This window comes from Prunus mume, linkage group LG6 (assembly GCF_029339155.1).
Source record: "Prunus mume cultivar Tortuosa linkage group LG6, ASM2933915v1, whole genome shotgun sequence".
Taxonomy (NCBI): Eukaryota; Viridiplantae; Streptophyta; class Magnoliopsida; order Rosales; family Rosaceae; genus Prunus; species Prunus mume.
In genome coordinates this window covers 17,968,863-17,986,127 of record NC_142703.1, presented here as the reverse complement: position 1 = coordinate 17,986,127, position 17,265 = coordinate 17,968,863, and the positions used below count along the sequence as shown (strand labels likewise).

Here is a 17,265-nt window from a genome sequence, read left to right as displayed (position 1 = left end):
AACAAGTGGACCATATTAAAGATGAATTAAAGTTGAGAAGCACGGGATTCTAACTACAAACATGCCGGGTCATCTTCTTCTTTGACTCGTGTTTGCAACTTAAGTGAATTTTTTTCAAAATCTTCTAAAATCTATAACTTTGGTTGTGGAGGTCCAATTGACGAACGTTTTCTCCAACATGATCATGAGATCGAGCTCAACAATCTAAGGTAAATATTCAGGGTCTCACATAGCAGCAACAAAACAGCCTATTTGTGGCTTTTACTCGAACACTTGATAGGCAAAAGCAGAGGGGTGAATTCCGGGATCTCCAACGCATTGCCTCTGTGGGTCTGCCACTGATCGATAGTGATTTGTTTTCTATTTAGAATTTTTATTTATTTTTAACTTTTGACTTTTGATACGAATTTGTCATTTCTAATGTTATGCAAAAAGTAAATAAAGAAATGTTTGGGAATGGAAATGACTCCCATTCCTTTCATTCCATTTCCAGGAAAGTAAACATGCCCTAAAACTATTGCAAGGAGACAGAAAATATGTAGAATGAAATTTAGTGGATCATTTGTATTTACGACTAAAACCTTAGGGGGCGTTTGATATCCCATTCAAATAGAGAACTCAAAAATCTTGATTTTTCTTAAAAACAAGGAGTTCTTAAATCTATTTTTAAATTAAAAAACTTGTTTGGCATTCAACTTGAAAACTGTTTTCAAATCTTAAAAATTTGAGAACTTGTGAGTTGTTAGAAAAAAACTGAAAAAACAAATATTTTTTGTTTTTAATAATTGGGGTGTTTTTAAGTTGTTATTGAGTTCTAGTTTTTAAAAATACGACTACCAAACAGGTTTTCTTTATTTTGAACTCAAATTCTGTTTTTGAGTTTAAAAAATTAGATTCAAGTTGAATACCAAACAAACCCTTAATTATTCAAATCCAAAATACTCCTTGCATTATTCTAAACGAGTGCATATAACAATCTGCCGTAATGACGTTGTTATTTGCACATTTTCCAAATAGGAAGAGAAGAAGGTTGTGAAAAATTGCGACTAATATTGATTTTTGTCAAAGCATGTGGGTTGTAAATTCACTGTTCAAGAGAATATCAATAACAAGAACATATGTATTTTTTAATATAAGAGATAGTCCCATACACACTATCAAGATGATACGAGATTTCGAACTTGACACCATTAAATGCAAATTAAGAACCTTTACAACCGGGCGAGATCATCATTTCATCTTCTTTATCTCAATTGTTCATCTCATTTTGGTAACCCAAATGGAGTAATTTTTTTGGTGTGCCACAAACACTGTCGGATCCACGTTGGGGCGCAGGTGGTCAGTTAACCCTTGCAACGGCAGAAAACACTGTGGCCACTGCGGATCTTGACCCCTGGAAATTGGGGTGGTTGGCAGGAATTCTCACCATGTGTTTGTTAAAATGCCACGGTGAAGGCGTGATGCGTAAGGCAACCGGAAATACCGCGCGCCAGCTGCTTTTGTTTCTTTAATAATTAAGACCTGGCAAAAACGACAACATTTTGGTACAAGTCACTTAAAAAAATAATAACCGTTTATAGACTTAAGAAAAAAATAAATAAATAAAAGGAGCCGCGACTTCAACTCTCTCTCTTTACCTTCAGTCAATTTTTCTTGCATCTTCAACTCTCTCTCTGAACCGGGATGTCATTTCAGTTTCACGGGTCTTTTTAGTCCAAAAAAGATTTGTGCGTTTTTATAAGTTAACTTCCGAAAGGAAAATTTCTAGATCCGTCACTCCACAAATGAATATAAAAAATTTGAATATAATTAATTAATCAAGTCTGGTAAACGTTTTGAAATAATGCCATAAAAGTTAAAGATGTCTGTACCTCAACACAATAACCCGTCTAGATTCCACAAGTCAGGAGAAATTCGTATGATTGGACCCACGGGCTGCAGCAAAATGGCATGCAACTACCTACAAAATGGGATTATCTTTCTGATAGAAGTGCTACTATTTTCATTTCTTTATCCTTTTTCTTACTCACCATGTAAATTTGAAAAAATATAATCATAACGTTATCTTAGACTTAAAAAGAAGGGCATTTGATAGAACAATCACAAAACTTGAGTAAAAAGTTGCAGTTGAATCAATGGCCAATGAAGAAGTGCTTGAGAAATTGGGCAATCTGCTACCAAAAAAACAAGGAAGGCATAAAGAGAAAGCTATCAACAACCTATAGCTTGGGCAAGGATGGAGGTAGCTCAAGGTCAAAATCTCTTCTTCCATTATATGATGGGAAAACCAGAAGCTATTATCTTCAACATGCGACGAAAGAAAGTGTTGTTGTCTCAGTTTTTTCTTTTTCAAATTTACATGGTGGGTGGGAAGATAAGTTGAGTTGTATTTCAAGTCATTAAGATTTACATATTGAGTTGTATAATAATCTTGTGCACATAACGTACAGAAATGTAAGTATCATAAGTAGGACTAACTAGGTAACCCCACACAATCGCTGTTGTATCTACTAAGGCATACCAAGTTCTAGAAGAATAACGTGGTGAAGACTGAAGATAGGCCTTTAAGCAAAGCACATGTCTTTTTTGGGCACAATGGATGGATGACCTGCCCAACTATGAGTCAAGCAACCTACCAATCCCATAGGAAACCATGCCATAAGTAGCAAAATCTTATGACCAAGGAAACATAGTTCCAAAAATAAACTATACTTATTTTTCAGTAAATCAAAATTTTATTTGTCAATCTCTTTTGAATCAAACGAGATAACTATCAACTAGCTATTGATCAAGTGATATTTCTCTCTACTTTACTGTAAGACTAAGATGCCCCAACTACAAACCTCCATGCCCTAATAAAATACAAACAAAAAACCAAACGTGAAAAATCCCCCTCCATTACCAATAATGGAGGTGCACTTTCACAACTTTAGTTGGTTATAAAATATGAATCCCACTTTCTTTATGTTTGAATAATGAATTATCAGTTTCTGAGCACTACGAGCTCTGAAAGACTTAAAAAAAAGGGGGGGAAATTTGGTTTTCAAGTCAACACTAAAGAGGCCATGAGAATAGATGGTGCTACTCACATATATTTGTAAGGAAATCCAAGTACATTATTGAGCTTGTTAAATTGAATCCTCTAGGCATCAAAAAAGTAGCTCAGCCTAAAAAAGTGAAAAATGTAAGATAGGATCAATAATGTTATGAAGATTCAAGAATTGAGTAAAAAAAGCTGTTACAATAAGGTGTCTAAATATTCACTGATTGTAGTAAAATTCTGCTCTGGATACAATTTTGTACCGTCTAGACCCCCGGATGACTCGATATCGAAGTAAGTTTGATCTCCCTTTACGAATGCAGAATATATAAAAATCATCTCCATGTTGTCAGGATATGGAGTCTCTGCAACGCAACAAGCCACATTTTATTGGTATCAAATTAGGAAAGAAAATGAAGAACTAATGTTAACTGCAAAATTATTCATGGTACAAATAGTTAACAGAAAAAGCTCGTCAAAGCTCCAGTTATACAAATTAAGCTCTGCTGATAATGAAAAAGGGCAGCAGAGCCATATATTAAGATTTCAATCACAACAAGAGAGACGACCTAATAATCAAAGAGAACAAAATGACTGCCACATCAGGAGACAGGATGGTGGCCATGTCAGCAGGCCATCCAGCTGTACATCAAACAGTCAAACAGATCATGGTTGAAGATTGTTGGTGCAAAATCATTATAACTAATTTGTAATAAATTCTAACCCGTTTCAGCCATATATTGTGTTGTTCTTGTAAATGCTGCTTAACGAAACCAATGCGAAAACTTCTTCTCTGAAACATAAATTTTTTTCTTGTACTTTTAAAACTTCAATATTTTTGTTTTTCCTCTGGATTCTTCTATTTTTCATGGTATCAAAGCTTCAACCTAAGGGAATTTCTCTGATCCAAATCCAAGTTATATCCAAACAACAATTTCAATTGTAAAGACTCTACCAAGATTAATCACGGCTGATTGTGAATTGGAAATGGTTCACAAACGTTACTGCCATTAACACAAACCTATTAAAAATATAGCTAAGCTCATGACCCATCAATCCTACAAGTAGCTCTCTGTGTCTTGTACACGTTATATTTCTCATAGTGAAGAACATAGATCTCTCTTTGACGTACGAAAGAATTTGTTGGACCACATCAATCTGCATACATGTTTCTTTCATTTCCATCTATTCTTTCCCCTGTAAATTCTTGTGTAGTGTAATTTCTTTTGAATCTCACTTTGCACCTATAAATCCCAAAACAAACTAATAATAAAAAAAGAACAAAGTGACCGGCACATTAGCAGACAACTTTGCTGGCCATGTAAGCCAGCCGTGTTGCTAAGCTTAGGACCTTGTGCTGCTAGGGTTTCTAGAGCCTTGAGCTCCCAAACGATGACTCAAAATATAGTTGTTACACCGAAACTGGGAGCAAAGAACTGCTTAGCTTTCAATTCGCCTCTAACCATCAAATGAGATGCGAATAACCTGTCCTTTGTTTGAAACAATGGGTTCTTATAGTTCTTTAGGTGCTTAAAACAATTCTATTTTCTCCATATTATTATATGTCTAGAGTCAATAATTTTATATGAAGGCCTCCCAAAGGTAATGAATACGAGCAAAGGTTCCCTACATAAAACTTGACGTGTATCACATTGAGATCTTGACCAACTCCAACCACTTACAAGATTAATTGGTGACAATATGATTTGATTTCTATAGGTTTTGGCCATGAAATGCACTTTAATCTCAACTATTTTCTTTCCTCTATTTTTCATTTTTGTCCCTACCCTCAACAGAAATGTCATATGTGCCTCGTGAAGGCAACCTAGCAAACATTTTGAATACCCAAATAGTATAAACTAGAAAAATACCTTTAATTTTCTTAAGAAGCTCTTGTTCTGATACAAATACCTTCTCCAGCTTCTTCCCAATCTTATTCTCCCAAAGCTCAACAAGTTCATTAATTGAGTACACATTTCCGGGTGGCCTCAAATACAACACCTTATTCAAGCTTTGCGGATCATCCAATGTCCTGATAGTGAACTCAGCAACATCACTTTCCTTCACAAAAACACCTGCAGACAAACCACACCACTAAACAGCAGTAGCAAATCAAAAAATACATCAATGAGCACAAATTCTTAATATTTCAACAGACCTTTAGTATTCCCGTCGCCAAAAATTGTAACCTTGTCCCTCGGAGGGACCTTCAAGCCTGGCTGAACAAGATGAGGAAGCAAATAACTCATGTAGAAATTGCAGGAAATGTAAGTGTAGGGAATACCATGAGCTTCCACAAAACGCCTAATCTCAGCTTTCTGCTTATAAAAGTTGTAGTCCATGTCTGATATTCTAGTCTTATCTGGGTCCAACCCAAATTCCGAAGGAATAAACCTCTGCAACCCACCACCATCCACAAAGACATAAATTTCTCTAAAAATATAAAGTGGGAAATTTAAAAAGAAAAAGAAAAAAAAGGAAATTATACAATAGAAGCCAAATTCTCAGGAAATGAACCTCTGCAACCCAGCACCAGTTCATAAATTTCACTAAAAAGCAGAAACTGGGTAGTTTAAAGAAAATGAAATTGTTTCCAAATTCCAAACCTTAATGCAGCCAGATTTTTTGATCACTTGGACAAGGAGCTTCTGAAGGAGGACTTGTTTGGACGAAACAGCACAAATCACCACATCCACTTGCTTCACTGCTGCCATAAGGCTTTCTTCGTCTTCAAGTGAACCCTGAAACAGAAAGAAGGAATTAGTTGAAAAAGTTTCAGTACATTTTAGCAGAGAAATGATGAGAGCCAGAGAGAGAGAGAGAGAGAGAGAGAGAGAGAGAAAGAGAGACTTGGAGGAGTGTGACGCCTGCATTGGAGAGAGAGTGAAGCTTGTGGGACTTGTGAGGGTCGGAGAAGGAAGAAGGCCTGACGAGAGCAAATGCGGGATGAGAAAATTGGAGGGTGGCTTTGGCCAAATGGTGACCAAGATTTCCTGTCACTCCGATTATCAATACCCTGCTCTTCTCCATTTCTCAAACACTCTCAAATCCCAAAAAGAAAGAGTAAAAATATCTCTCAAAATCAGTTTTTTTGGCTAACTTCTTACGTTTCTTGGATCAATCATCATCAACGTGTTTTTACGAACTCCCCTGATTATACCGAGGAAGAATTTACAGCACATTTTTTGTGCCTTTGGATTAGGCCACAATGGATGGATGAGATTATTTCTGACATATACATTTGTTTTCTTTTTCTAAAACACCAAATGCTTCTTCTAAATACAATTATACAACAATGTCATACCCATAAGCAATTAAATTGTACTTTGAGTCGAAAAGTTAAGTAGTTAAGAGTAATTATCGCCTGTATCGTAAAAATAAATTTGTTCTTTAACCTTTTTCCTGATAATACAAGAAACTAAAAAAATTTAGGGGTGAATGCTATGTTTTCTTAGAAACTACAAGAATTTAATTAGAATGTTGATGAAGGAAATACAAACGCTCAATCCAACTAACCCTAAACTTTTTTTTATTGGATAGCATATAAAATTTCTTCCAAATTCTGTAACATTTCAATAAAATTTCTAGGGCCCACATTCACCACCTGGCCCTCCATATGCAAATCTATAACCCCAAAACTCAACCTTAGCATCCTTGCCATTTTCTAAGCCATAACAGCCAGATTGCCCTGTATACTCATATACAGGATCAGTCTCTGAAGGAACCACTTCTTTAAGCCAACCCCTAATGAAATGCGGGTTTCTGAAATAGGCTGCACGGTCATAATTGTCATCTGGGTATTGGCCACTCCCTACTGGGGGGCTACGTTTTGTTGCAGCCATGGCAGTTCCTCCCCAACCTACTTCTCCAGCCCCATTTCTTAAATGAGGTAACATTTCCTTTGGCCAATACCCTACTGTAATGTTCCCGTCTGTTACTGCAAGCCACCAATTTGATGTTTGGGTATCCTACAAAATAAAAAGTACAAATAAACAAATTAATTAATGCAATGATGTTATCATGATTAGTAAAAGAAAGCATTCTTGGGTGAATAATGTGTAACGAGCATTTCGACAAATCATACTTAATACGTGTGCATACATTTTTCTTTTTTGTACTTAACATATAAGGGGAAGACTCTTTGTACGGAAGGTGCCAAGTATTTTCTTCTTCGGCCTCGTCTTAATTATTGTTGGTTTACCTGGTAGATAGTGACTTTCATATCATACGATGGTCCACCAATAGTAGACACAGGTGACAAAGGCATTTTGGGAGCAAACGTCCGGTCGATTTGTACAAATGCTGCGCAGAGCAAGTTAAAGCACCCTATCTTCCCATTATTTACCTGTTCATAAGCATAATTGAGAGGAAGCACATTAGCTAGTCATGTGGCTATAAAGAAAGAAAATTTTCACTTTTCCAAACAATTTGGTATTTTTGTATGATGTTAGATTGTCAATTTGAACAATCAATTAAGTCAAACCTGATTTCTTTAACGCGATATAATTTAACAGTTTAAAAACATAACATGTCAGATATCTGATAACAAGGAAGAATTAGTAACTACAACAGATCAACAACTTACAGTCCAATAAGTATACAACCGAGGCAGTTGATCACCATCAGGATGGAAGAAAAAACCCGGGACGAAAGTTAGGATGTTCTAGAAATTAAACATTACCATCCAGCCCGCAGCAAGAACATTAAGTTCATTGTGCGGGCCCCTTATGACAAAAACATTGCCAGCGCTAGATTGGTCTTCTGAATCCAAGCTTAGGTTGTATACAGAACCAATCCCCCAAACTCCAAAGTATTTGACACCTTGTGTTTCCTTCAATTTTACGAATACTTGCTGTGATCTCACAACAAGCAATATTGAAAGATGTTAGAAGGCCTATGCCAGATATATTACATGAGACATTATTAATTGTACAAAAAATTTAGAGATCATCCGTAGAGGAGCATACCTTACGTGAATGTTCCAGGGAAGAGGATTCGTGTTTCCGGTGTTAACGAAACATTTGGTGTGCAAGATTTTTGGCCCTTACTAAATCATCCTTTGTTGTTGTGTGTATGGGAACTGTTCCATCTGGGCATGCTTCCCTCTTAGACCATGTTTCGGACATCGGATCAGTCACCGGAGCTGGAAATGAAGTTGGTCGCAGCTGCATAAAAATATTGTAATTCATCTTAAATTTTTGGAATTTTGTAAGACAATTAACAAAATGTGTTTAATTTTTTTTTTCCCTTCTAATACTACTATAGATTAACTAGTAAAGTACCTGGATTTTGTGATTCTTGAGTAAAGGGTTATCGAAGGCAGGCTGCTTATAATGTCAACGCAATCGATAATATCGCCTTCTTCAAGCTTTGACACAAAAACAGAGAACCAAATTCAAACATGATGAGCAGCAGTTTTGCCATTCTTGAGGTCATGTTAATTAGCAGAACCCATAACTGATAACACCACAAAACCTTACTAGATAAATATCTAGTCCTGATGATGACTTTGAAGAGAGCTTTTGCTTCTATTAAAAACCAACTAGCCACCAAGCTATCTTTATTTACAAGATTACAAAGGTAATTAATGTGGAGAGGATAGAGTTTTGACCTTAATTAATATAACTTCCTTTCCTTTTATTTTTTTAAAAATGGAAAATCCATAAGTAAAATCATAAGTTTTCTTTACAATGACGATCTCTTCACCATTATTATTAGAAGAAAATTATATTTTGGTGTATAACGGATTTTACGTTTAAATATTATATCTAAGAGTATATGTTTGAATACTATAGCCGTGCACGGCTATACTTTTAAATATTATTTTAATATATCGCGCGGCTATATCATGATATTCTATTTGTGTATAGCCGCACGGCTATACTCTAAAGATATTGTAATTTTAGGATATATCCGAGCGGCTATACATGAAATTCTAGTTATTTGGTTCTGACCTCGACAACAATGGATGCCTTAAGAAACTCACTGTGCAAGCCTCTCTCTCTCACTGCAAAACTCGTTGTGCAAGACCTGGAGATCGGCGCAGCGAACCCTAACAATAACCCTAGCTGCTCATCGTCCTCCATGAAGACCAAGTGCGTCGACTGCGAGACCACTCCTTCACCAAGCCGCCGGAACTTCTCCCGTGAAAAAACCTCAGACGAGCATGAGACGAGCCAACAAACGCTTCGTTCGTATCGCGCCGAGACTCAAGAGATCTGGATAAAAATAAATTAATAAATAAAAGGGTAGAAACGTAATTCTAAATACAAATTAAACAGACTCTAAAGCCTTTGTGAAAGCCCAATGACCTCAAGCAAACAAAAATTTAAAAACATATGACTAAGCCCAAAACAAGCTTATTGACTATATCCTCATTATTTTCCAATTTTTTTTACTGTAACCAACTGTTTGTTTATATTTATCGAGTATAGCCGCACGGCTATACTGTTTAAATATTCTATTTTTGGTGTATAGCCTTGCTGCTATACTTTTAAATATATTCCCACATTACACCAACAATAAAAATATGGAAAATCCACACTTATGTAACAGTGTGTTTGAATGAGGGAAATAAACTTGAGATTTTGATAAAAGTCAGAATTTCTAAATTGACATGAACTAATTTCCGTGTTTAGATAAAAAACCATAGAAATTTAGAAATTCTCCGTGTGGGAAAAAAATGGAATTTGGAGGTCATAAATCCCAACTTTAAAAATTCTATCTAAAAGTCATCATTTCTCAAATTCCAAAAGAAATTGTGTTTTAAAAAAAGATAACTTTACAAATAAAGCTTAAATTCCGTATTTTAAATACAAATTTTAAATAAAAATCCTAGACATGTATTTATAAAAAAACTCAAACACTATTTAAACATAGAAACACACCCAAAATCAACCCCAAAGTCAACTTTTTGGGTGTGTTTATAAATGAGTTTTGAGTGTGTGTAATGATGGGTTTTGGGTGTGTTTATAAAGTGTTTTGGGTGTTGGGTTTTTTTTATAATTTCAACCTCCATTTTGGGTGTTTTAGTGAAACTCCCTATTTTAAATCCATCACTCAAACAAGAAACTTTACAAATTCTAGAACGTTAATTTCCGTCATTTTAAATAACAAACTCACTTAAGTTCTAAATTAATAACAAACTCACTTAACTAATTGACAGTTGGCACACCAACTTAAGACTACTTGGCTAAACTTAATATAACTCTAACAAGATGTACCATCCAGCCAGCCATAATAACAGCAGCATCTCAATATTATGAAGATCTGAGGAGTGTTGGTCTTCAGGATGTGCTGAAGCTGGACCATAATACACATGTTCAAAATACAACTACTTTTACTTTTCACAAAATTAAATTTCTTTGGGGAAAATCAATGAAAAGGCAACAACAAAAAAAAAAAAAAAAATTACCAAGGCACATCGATGTGGCGAAAGAGAAAAAGAACAAGAGTTCAATTTTAAGTTTCTCTCACAACAGGCTTGTAGCTTAAGCGATTAAGAGTATATTCAACTCAAAAAAATCAAACTTAAACTTTTGATTGGATAAAATAGGGGAATTTTATTCTTTTAATCTTTATTTCAAAATCCTCTTTATACATTCCAATAGAGAAATTAAACAACTGTACAATTGCCACCAGGCCCTCCAAAACCAAATCTATAACCCCAAAGGGCGATCTTAGAATCTTTATCATTTTGTAGACCGTAACATGGTACTTCTGCATACTCGAACACAGGATCAGCGTCTGTTGGAACTTTTGGGTGAAGCCCATCCTTCATGAAATGTATGTCTCTGAAATAGCCAACATGTTGATACGTGCCATCTGGGTATTGGCCACTGCCCATCTGAGCCATGGTATTAGGGCTTTTTTTTTGGTCATTCATGTTGTATTCCAAAGGATAGTGAAATATAGATAGGGAGCATCAGCATAACACATGAAACAAACTACCAAAAGCAAGGTTCTCTCCACCGGAACCTGTCCCTACCCAGCAAACTAACCATGGCAATGCAGATCCTCCATCCACCCCACATACCTCGACGCCGCCATGAGCCCACAATTTCCAAACTATGTACATGGATTTCGCAATAAGAGGGAGGATCAGGTGTTGTTATCATGATTTCCAGAGATGCCATCTAGTAACACCTTGCAATCTGTCTCCAAGATGACTTTCATATTACCCCTGTTCTTGTCTGATACCACAAGCCACCAATTTTTTGATATGGAGTCCTATAAATGGAAACAACAATGTATGAAACCATTTTGGTTGACTTCGAAGTTTTTTAAATTTTGTTTTTGTTTTCCGATATTTAAAAATGGAAGATTCGAACTTGTGACATCTTCCAACTTTTTGAAAGAGAATTACGATTAGACTGAGAGTTTGAAGAGAGAAACACAAAATGATTCTTTGAGATTGATGTTTTACCTGGTAGATAGCGAATTTGGAATCGTATGTTGTTCCACCAAAACTAGACACCGGATCGAAACGAGTTTTGGGGCCTATGTCTCGGTCAACTTGTACAAACCCTTGGCAGAATGAGTTAAAGCACCCCGTCTTATCCGCATTTAACTATACATGATTCATAAGCACAACGTTGAGTATGTACATTATAAGATGGAAAAGTTCTCTCATGCTAGACCTGATAATTTACTAGGTGTTAATTGATATGTCATGCATAAAGCGAATTCATATTTGAATAAGGGGAAACATGACATTAAACAACAAACGAGAAGAGAAAATTAAACTACTTACAGTCCAATATATAAACAATCGAGGTTCGCTATCACCATTGATTGATGGTGAGACCTGTGACATTACGACATGTCAATGTGAGCTAATTGTGATCTTGGAGCTCATATGAAGAAGAATCTTGGAAAGAAATTGAGGATCAAAGCATGTTTAAGCATTACCAAGCATCCAGCAATAAGACTTATTAAAGACGAGTAATGTTACTTTTGCTAAACTTATGTTGTCAACAAATGTTTATATTGCTATACTGTGAATCTAAAGTCATAGTCTGGCAATATAAGATATCTTGGCCAGAACATTTTCCCGTATGAGGTACTTGAGACGTTATTGTACAAGAAAGGGAGATCATGATGTAAATTATGATCAATACTTACATGAACATTTGGGGCAATAGTCATTAATTTGGCTGATATTACTAAACATCTGATGTGAAAGACTTTTTGCCCTTGTTAAATATTCCTTTGTGGTTCTATAGATAGGAACTGTTCCATTAGGGCATCCTGCCTGCATAAACCCTGCCTGTAATGGTTTATTCACAAGGGCTGATTTTTTCGTCTGAGTAGCTGGAATTGAAGTTGGTCTTAGCTGCACAAATGTGATAAACACTATCAATCATGGTGAAAATAAGAACAACAGCAAAAGATGAAAATAATCAACAGGTACTGATTATTTAGTGTACCTGGATTTTGTGATTCTTGAGTAAAGGGTGATCGAGGGCAGGCTGATGATTGATGTCTGCGCAATCTATGATATCACTGTCGAGCTTAATTCGACACAAAAAGGAAAAAAAAAAAAAAAAAATCAAAATCACATTGATAATTTTGACTACGAAAAAAATAACAGATCGACAATGTCAAAGTGTGACTCAGGCAAATCCATATGGCTGGATGACTCATCAAAAGTATAAAAATTGTATCAAATACAAGATTAAGTGGGTGTATAATCAAGAATAGTACCTGAATGGTTTTGACAGGAGGTTTGTTAAGACTCTGAAGTTCTCTTTCTAATTCCAAGTCCTCCTGTTGGAGCAGACATGGCCATGACTTTGCTGCAGCCATAATTTCTTAAACAAAAACATAGCATCACCAAAAGTGTCACCAGCTGAAGTCATCCTGTTAACAAAAGGTCCACGATTTGTAACAGCACAATCTACCAGTGATTTTGAACAAAAGCCTTGCCTGGCTTTTTTAAGTTTATATATTGCTTGATGGGAGCAGAGAGAGAGCCAGCAGGATGTCTGCTGCATGCATGCTTGTTCAGCCAAGTTTAAGCTCTGCACACCCTCATAAAAGTCAAGCTGTCTTTCAATTGCATTATGCCAAAGGTAATAATGAATGTGGATAAGAAAAGGTTGTTACCTTATTAATTTTCCTTCATAGTCAAATGAATTAAAGTGGAAGAAGGAATGTGCCAAGTGATAGGTCGAAAATGGTTGGAGTGGTTCCCGGGATCGCAAGACCTCATCATCGACTACAGAACAGGCTCAATTTCAGAGAAACCTAATTGAAACTTACAAGTATGTGGTGGATATTCATCTAAATGTAAATATCTGTTCTTGCTCGAGTTGAAAGAGAGAGAGAGAGACACTAGGTACTTTTAGTCCCACATTGACAATTTAGAGAACAATAAAGCGCTTCATATAGCTTGCGGGCAGCTGAGAGGTCACGACCTTACTTGGACAGGATCTGTTCTATAGTAATCGTACCTCTGTATCCTTGATTTCTAAGGAGACAGGAATCCCAACCTGGTGGATGAATCATGACCGTGTGATCAGAGCGTGATTAACATCTGATGGTCCTTGTGATCATCATGACCGTAGAGGATCGTTCTCAGTCAGTTTCTCTGTCTGGGGTGGTCACACGGTTGTCTGACAGGTTCCCCTCTCTTTTTTAATTCCTTCCATTTTTTTTATTTGATACTAATACTAAAAATAATGAAGTATTTTCCTTCATTTTTTGATATGCTATTGCCAAAAAGAGTTTGGGTATGCTTGTCTTACTTGCCTCCTGAACATCAATATAATGTGTGCAGTTTAATATTATGTTTGTCGTACAGTCTGATCCAAAATGAACGTTGCATGTATATGTCAATTAGTTTTATTTAATAAGCTATAGCCTTTTAAATTCCAGGGTATTTATTGTTAACTTCTTTATTTCTTTGATACATTAATACTAAAAATAATGTGTAATTTGTAAGCACATTGCTTCTCAAACAAGTATTTTGGGTGCCAATGGAGTCCTAACATCAATATAATGTGTTTTTATATTATCATACCTCTATCCAAATAAAAAATCTCCGAGTCCAAATATTTGCACTGAAGACCAACCAAGCGACGAAGTCCATTATTTCCCACATTTTTACGAAAAACAGCGCTTCATGTGTGAGTTTGAGGGCTGATAGGCCACGACCTTACTTGGACAGGATCTGTTCTATAGTAATCGTGACCTCTGTATCCTTGATTTCTAAGGAGACAGGAATCCCAACCTGGTGGATGAATCATGACCGTGTGATCAGAGCGTGATTAACATTCTGATACTTTGATCATCATGGTAGATCGTTGCCAAAAACTTTGGTTTGGATGGTATATATGCTGACACCCTCTTTTAATTCCTTCCATTTTTTTAATTTGATACATTAATACTAAAAATAATGAATAATTTGAAGCAATTGCTTCTCAAGGAAAGATTTTGGGTTGGAGTCCTAACATCAATATAATGTGTGAGTTTAGTATATTATCATACCTCTATCCAAAAAATTATATTTGCACAAGTTCAATCAAAGAAGTTTTTTTAAAAACATTATGTGTGAGTTTAGTATGCTATCTCAATAGAACAGATTTGTCATATGCAGAATGTGATGTGTGTCGACGAAAATTGACGGAGGTGGTACATTCACATTAAAAGATACTTTGCATGGTAGGTTGCCAAAAACTTTGGTTTGGATGGTATATATGCACACCCGTCAATGTGATGTTTGTGTAATTTTTCCACAAACCTATCTTAAACAAATGGGCTAAGTTTTACTTGAAGTACATGTACTTTTCTTGTTTCTAAGGAATTTTCAAATTTAAAAATGAATTTTATTTTGCAATGGTCTTGTAACTCAGTTGTAGTTTCACGTTTCATTTTCCTCTCACCAATATATCGCTTTGAGAAAAATGAAACATTTTCTGGAAAAAAAATTATTTTGTTTTGTTTTGGAGAAAACAACATTTTCTTGATAGAACAATGACTATATATTATGAATAATGCTACTTCTACCACATTCTCATATCATCTTATGTGGCAGATGATGGTGGACATCCATATCAATTAAAATTAATTTAACATTTTCTTTTCTTTTATGATTTATGGACACTTTTTAATTGATGTGGCTGCTTATTTTATCTGCTATATAAGGTGGTATGAAAATATAGTAAAAGTATCATTACTCATATATTATTGGTAGTGAAAACACACATTTTTGGCGAAAAAAAAAAGGATAGAAAGAAAGAAAAACACGCACATTAACATAACTGATGGAGGTATAGGATTAACGCCCTACTTAACGACGTCAAATCATGAATGGGCATCATGGACCTCAACAGTTTATAAACATAACGGCTATTATATAAACCTTTCTGAATTTTGAAAATTCAAAATTGAAAGTGAGAAAAAGAAGAGAAAAAAGTAGCAGAAACCAAACCCATTCTAAAAGGTGTGAGCGCATTCGTCGATCCTGAATCTTCAGTCGCCAAAATTCTTCTCCAGAGAAAGGGTTCGAGCAGTTGACTTTCCTTCTTTGCACTTTTATCGTTTTATTCGAGGTTTGATTCTTACCCTTCTCAGTTTTTTTCTTTTTTCAATGTTTTCAAATTCGTTTTTCTCTGTGTTTTTTTGTTGTTTCATAGCTCATATGAAATATCATAAATTACATAATGTTGTGCTAGATCTTTGTATCAAGAATGTAATAAAAATTCTGAGTTTAAGTGCTTTGATTTTCAGTATATATTTAAAACTGTAGAGTTCTTGGGAAGTTCAACAACTAAATTTTCACAGCAGTTAAATAGAAATTTCAGACTTGCTTTGTTTTTTACTCAAGATATTTTCTCAGCAACCAAACAGTTGTAAAGTGTAATCTCTTATTTCAACAGAGTTTTTAAGCAACTGAAGGTTTCTTTCAGGTGGGTATTTGGTTATTGCTTCAAAGATGAATGATCTAATGACTAAGTCATTCCTCAGTTACGTGGACCTCAAGAAACAGGCCATGAAGGACCTTGAATCGGAACCCGACCTCGAAATGGGCAAACTTGACCCTGCTGATGAACAGAACCTCACCCAATTTTTCGAACAAGTGACTGCAATCAAGGCTGATATGGAAGAGATCACAAACCTTCTTCTTGATCTTCAGGACCTGAATGAAGAAACCAAGTCTACTCACAGTGCTAAAGTTCTTAGAGGGCTAAGAGATAGAATTAATGCTGACATGGTAGCTATTCTGAGGAAAGCAAAAGGCATCAAAGCAAGATTGGAGTCGCTTGACCGCTCTAATGTGGCTAATCGAAATGTATCAGTGGAGTACAAGGAAGGTAGCCCTGTTGATCGAATGAGGATTTCGGTGACTAATGGTTTGAGAGCTAAGCTGAGAGATATGACGAATGATTTTCAGTCCTTGAGAGAACAGATTGTTAAAGAGCACAAAGAAGGTCTCAAGAGGAGGTATTATAATGCCACAGGAGAGGAAGCAAGTGAGGAAGTGATTGATAAGATGATTTTGGAAAGTGGGCAGGTCAAAGTTTTTGAGGGGAAGGCAGAGCTGGCAATGGAGAATCAGCAGAGGCATGAGGCCTTGAAGGACTTGCAGAGAAGCTTGACAGAACTCCATCAAGTTTTCCTGGACATGGCAATGATGGTTGAAAAGCAAGGGGAACAAATGGATGATATTGAACAGAATGTGGCTGATGCTGGAGCTTACATTCACGGTGGAACCAATGCTCTTTTTTCTGCTAAGCAGATGAAGCAGAGAAGAGGAAGATGGATTTGTTGGATTGGGGCTTTGGTGTTGCTTGTGTTGCTGGTATGCCTGATTTCCATATTAGCTTCTTGAAATCGTAGAGATCAAAGTTCATCCTGGATGTGGCTGTTATTGTTGTGCTGTAGTGAAGTTTTGGTCTGTGAATAATATACTGGAGTTGACTATACTGGCTGGCGGATTCAATGGTTTCTTTCATTGCATTTGTCATTTAGAATGCACGGTTTGATGACTTTCTTGTTTTAGGCATAGCAATATGTTTGATGTATCTCATCTTTCCACATCTTTTTCTTCTTGTAATTTGGATTTTTTTGGAACAGAGATTCTCTTCTTGAATGTTTTGAAGCTTGATATGCATGATTTTGGCCCTACTTGTGATCTGAAACATATTGCTCTGTTGTTATTGGTGCTTCTGCTCGGTAGATTTATGCATGTTGGTGACTCATCGACTGAAGCTGATAGTTTA

General features: G+C 35.9%; 2 protein-coding genes, 2 non-coding genes and 1 pseudogene across 6 annotated transcripts; 3 read left to right on the top strand and 2 right to left on the bottom strand.

Annotated features, from left to right (window-relative positions):
* Positions 1–3,061: 3,061 nt before the first annotated feature.
* LOC103335667 (NmrA-like negative transcriptional regulator family protein) lies at positions 3,062–6,200 on the bottom strand. Of its 2 annotated transcripts, XM_089053816.1 has the most exons (6): positions 5,891–6,200; positions 5,647–5,781; positions 5,199–5,436; positions 4,912–5,115; positions 3,265–3,405; positions 3,062–3,167 (listed from the first exon to the last, which is right to left on the bottom strand). In XM_089053816.1, exons 1-6 carry the CDS (start codon positions 6,068–6,070, stop codon positions 3,163–3,165), a joined length of 903 nt encoding a protein of 300 aa, XP_088909942.1. In that variant the 5' UTR covers positions 6,071–6,200; the 3' UTR covers positions 3,062–3,162. The 2 variants fall into 2 exon arrangements, with proteins under 2 accessions (XP_088909942.1, XP_008236911.2); XM_008238689.3 differs by having other exon boundaries at positions 3,062–3,405; positions 5,891–6,198.
* A 346-nt stretch (positions 6,201–6,546) lies between these two features.
* Positions 6,547–13,353, bottom strand: LOC103335750 (protein neprosin-like). The gene is made up of 11 exons (XM_089055103.1): positions 13,148–13,353; positions 12,746–13,062; positions 12,469–12,552; positions 12,164–12,374; positions 12,038–12,057; positions 11,793–11,846; positions 11,466–11,609; positions 8,089–8,205; positions 7,722–7,892; positions 7,242–7,385; positions 6,547–7,008 (listed from the first exon to the last, which is right to left on the bottom strand). The coding sequence occupies exons 2-11, from the start codon at positions 12,845–12,847 to the stop codon at positions 6,625–6,627; spliced, it is 1,431 nt and encodes a 476-aa protein (XP_088911229.1). The 5' UTR covers positions 12,848–13,062; positions 13,148–13,353; the 3' UTR covers positions 6,547–6,624.
* Positions 13,354–13,453: 100 nt separating this feature from the next.
* Positions 13,454–13,666, top strand: LOC148916311 (small nucleolar RNA U3). Its single transcript, XR_016128406.1, has one exon. It is a non-coding gene; the product is annotated as a small nucleolar RNA U3 (small nucleolar RNA).
* A 526-nt stretch (positions 13,667–14,192) lies between these two features.
* On the top strand, positions 14,193–14,386 carry LOC148916310 (small nucleolar RNA U3). The gene has a single exon (XR_016128410.1). It is a non-coding gene; the product is annotated as a small nucleolar RNA U3 (small nucleolar RNA).
* A 1,044-nt stretch (positions 14,387–15,430) lies between these two features.
* LOC103335749 (syntaxin-112 pseudogene) lies at positions 15,431–17,184 on the top strand (annotated as a pseudogene). Its single transcript, XR_016127975.1, has 2 exons — positions 15,431–15,594; positions 15,952–17,184. The product of XR_016127975.1 is annotated as a syntaxin-112 pseudogene (transcript).
* Positions 17,185–17,265: the final 81 nt, after the last annotated feature.